At 33.3% G+C, this 4006-nt stretch overlaps 2 protein-coding genes across 6 annotated transcripts in view; one reads left to right on the top strand and one right to left on the bottom strand.

Moving 5' to 3' along the window:
* LOC123016253 overlaps positions 1–4006 on the bottom strand; it is an 18797-nt gene that overhangs the window by 8959 nt on the left and 5832 nt on the right. The window lies entirely within an intron of this gene.
* The window catches only part of LOC123016244, a 12856-nt gene that overhangs the window by 3706 nt on the left and 5144 nt on the right, over positions 1–4006 (top strand). The window contains exons 2-3 of the mRNA XM_044416518.1: positions 628–818; positions 2474–2690. Coding sequence (XP_044272453.1) covers positions 628–818; positions 2474–2690 — 408 coding nt within the window. The remainder of the gene's footprint in view (positions 1–627; positions 819–2473; positions 2691–4006) is intronic.

Raw genomic sequence — 4006 nt, 5'->3', positions numbered from 1 at the left:
ACTAGATAAATATCTGTTTTTATTTTTCTATTTTTTCTAAATCCTGCAGCACTTCAATTTTGTTAATTCACTATTCTGTTTTTTGATAAATAAAATGAAACTATTTTAAATTTTATCCTAATAAATAAATCTCCTCGTGTTGCAACGACACACCTATTTATAAATGTGAATAATAATCTAGAACAATAGCAATAAAATTTAAACAAAATGCGATAAACAACTCTCTCTCTCTTATCAATAATAGTTATTTATGTATCAAGGCACTAAAGTCTTTATTCTCATTACGAATGTGTGTTGCCGAGGCGATAGCCGAGGCAAATAAAATAGATGGGAATTACGTTTTTATCTCATCTTTACACTATAAAATCGTAGTATAATAAACTATTTTAGTGCCGATTTTAGACTCTTTACTGAAAATTTTATGTAACTTTAGTGACGATTTCGGAAAAATCTTATTTTTGATGAATGAGAAATACAAAAAATAAAGTTAACGCGTTTATCAAGGAGAGAAAAAAAGTTGTATTTTGATCTTGCATCAAAGGTTGGCTCGTTTGAAATACCAACGAGCGAAGCTCGTTGAAATTAAAATTAAAATTTTCATGTTTAAGAACAAATCATTCTTTGTAGATATGTGGCTGTCAACGGCAGCGATATAGTAACGATGGTCTCGCTTACCAGCCCCGCCGCCAGCGACACCGAAGACCCCGACCTCGACCTGAAGCCCAAAATCAAGACCTCCCCCGCGAAAACCCCCGTCATCAAAAAAGACGAAAAAGACCAATCGAAAACCGTGTCCTTGCGAAAGACCGTCAAATCGGGTAAGTACCAAAATTGCGTGTGTGACTCATCGCGACAAAACACAAACACTTATTTGATCGATTAAAACCAGTAATGAAAAAGTTAAAAGCACAACGAGTTTCCGTGCCAGAACCGATGAAAAAAAAGCCATTGTACGAACGCGAAAGCCTCATTAAAATTTTGAAAGCTTCCACTCAAAAAGCGTCAATCACCACTCGTTCGACGAAAACTTATCCCAGATTTTAAATGGAAAAACTTGCTTGTTTGTGTCTTGGAAACTTTCTGTTACGCCTATTAATTAACAAGTTTAATTGCGGAGAAGGAGTGGATCGGGCACGCCATCGCACGGCCTTCGCACTGAAGATCCGAAGGGTGAAGTACCTTATCGAGATTTGGGGGCGGCGGTGGTGGCGTGCATCACACCCCCGAGGAAAAGCAAATCAAACAAATATGTTTAATCGATTTAGGGGAGGCAAGGGATACCAAGCGTTTCTTCACACAGAAAGGGATTTTTTTCTACTGTTTGTGTGTTCTTATTATTTTCTTTTATTTCCTTTCTTTTTTAAATTTTTAACATTCAAATCTTATACACGCTGTTCCGGCTAAGCCCCACATTAGAAGTATTGAGAGTTCTAACAGAGATATTTATTTAAAATTTTGCTTATAGTCATAATTGTTTAGATCCTGCTTAATGAAAATATTTTCAAGATGGCAGCACTTCCGGTTACACAGAAAATGAGTATCAACTTTATTGCGTTTTTGGATTACTTAAGTGATTTTGAAAGAGTTTTTAACAGACTTCCCTATACCTAAATTTAACCATTTTTGTTAATTTGCATCTTCCTCTCCAAAAATCAATAACTCTATCATTTTTTATTATTTTTAAATCGTACAATATCGGAGTAAAGCAACTTTTATGGTAAAATTAAATATTATAAGAATTTAAAATCCAAACAGTAAACCCCTAATTTAAAACCTACCAGTAATAATATTTTCAAATGTTAAATAAGTTAGTTTGCAACAATTTATGTAAACAACACTCTTCATTAACGCGACAAAAATAAAGCAACTTTTTGCTTTGGTATAGAAAAAAAGAGTCTACGATTAAGGTAAGTTTATAAAAGCATATTTTCAGGTTCATTAAGCTTATTCGCAAACTTTTTTAAAGACATAAATATGCCAAGAGGGAAAAAACATTTTGATGGGATGGGAGATCTATTGTGATGTTTCAAATGAAAACTAGAAAATATTTGTTTATCGCTGAGAATTTCGTAGCTTTACCTTTTGCTTTTGATAATTATACGACACATTTCAAATAAAAATTTTATGCACTAAACTTTTCCCTGTTTTTGACCAATTGAGGAAAAAATTTAAAAAAAAAACTATAAGGTGAAAAAAATTTCCCTCAAGCTCTCCTCCATCAAGGGGTTGTCGTGCGCTCTAATAAAATCACCAAAATCTGCATAATCGAATACCGGCAATAAACTATTGGTAATAAGAGCACGACATGACAGAATTACCTCGTAAACCTTCCCCAACATGTCACAAACATAACCGTACCAGAAAAAAGCTATCGTTTTCCAATAAAATCTTCGATTACTTTAGAGTTTTTTTCCGTTTCTAACTTTAATCATGTCATATAACTGCAAGTTTTATGCGAATTATTTGTTTCTAGTCTCGTTCCAGTCATCGACCATACATGCCATCAGAAGTTTCTCGGCGAGCTTTCCAGGCAGACGCGGTTCCATGGCCATGGCTCTGACAGTGGGAAACGCCGTCAAAAACCAGAAAAACCAAGAAAAAAGGGCCACGAATTCGGCGCCCTCTGAGGACGAGGACAGAGGGCCGAAACGCAGGCTGGTGAGAAGCGCAACCGACAAAACGCAAAAAAGGTAAAACAATTGTTTCACTCATTTGGTAATCGGCGGTTGAACAGCTCGACAGTTGACGCACTCGCTTTGGAAATTTTCGAAATGTCCATTTTGACAAGCGAAACTGGATCACATAAACTCACTTTTACTCCGAATAGCATACAGAGGGCTCTAGAACTCGCGCCCTAGAGAAAAATGCCATGTAGGGTAACATACCAGGAATGTTAAAAAAAATCTATCTATAAAAATTTCGAAGTTATGAGAGTTTAAATTTTACACTTTGACTCTATTTATTTCTGTTACAAAAATAATTTTGCAAGTTTTTTGCTATAGGCTTTTACAAGAAGAAAAAAGGAAGCTGTATCTTAAATTGTAACTCTGTTTAATGTTGTTTGTGGCTTTTATTGACAAAATTTTTGTACCTTTACTAAATAATTATGAAAAAACATATGCAAAATCATCAGTGTCATTAAATAGACATAAGAAAATGTCAAATGTCAAAAAATAAATGTCAAAATTTTTTGACAGACAGAATTTTTAAACTTTTTTCCCATGTTCTTGATATCTTATCTTACTTGAAATGTTTCTCTGGGGCGCGAATTCTGACACTCTGTATACTATTTTGTCCGCAGATCGAGAGTAAAGACTATAATTAGCAAGTAAATGAACAAAATGATTAGGAGGACGGTTTGCAACTAATGAAATTATAATAACGCTAAAAAACGAAATTTCTGTTGAGATTTTCATAAGTGTTTATTTATCTAACTAGTGCAGTTAGTAGTGCAAAATGTCGAATGCTTATGACCTATTTGCCTCTCTAGAAATTGCTGAAGCAGCAAGAGGCAAAAAAGAAACAACATTGGTGAATGTTAATAAAAATAAAAACGCTGAAGCCCAAAAATTTTAACTCCATGACTAAAAGATAAAACTTTTACTTGTGACATTTAGTCATAAAAGTGGTCACTTTTGTGACGATTGCGGATAAAATAATTTTTTACTGTCGAAAAGCAACAGAAACTCAAAATCGAAAATTGAAATCAGACAAAATGAAAAAAAAACCTTTATTAAATTTTCAATTTTTGTATCGAAAGTTTAGCTTTTACTTCATTTAAACAATTTAAAATTGAAATGACAAAAAACTTTGTTGTAATAAAATTTGGTAGATCATTCAATTTTAATAAAATTCAGTTTTTATAGCTTATTATGTTTCAATCAAAATAAAACTTGTTATTCACATTTTTTGTGAATTTCTAAGGCCCCAAAATTTTTACTCCATGGCTAAAAATTAAAACTTTTACTTGTGACATTTAGTCATAAAAGTGGTCACTTTTGTGACG

Source organism: Tribolium madens, unplaced genomic scaffold, assembly GCF_015345945.1.
Source record: "Tribolium madens isolate multiple individuals breed KSU strain unplaced genomic scaffold, Tmad_KSU_1.1 Scaffold_11;HRSCAF=98;Tcas5.2_LG3b, whole genome shotgun sequence".
Lineage (NCBI taxonomy): Eukaryota > Metazoa > Arthropoda > Insecta > Coleoptera > Tenebrionidae > Tribolium > Tribolium madens.
The sequence above is the reverse complement of the archived record's forward strand: the minus strand, read 5'-3'. Positions and strand labels throughout refer to the sequence as shown.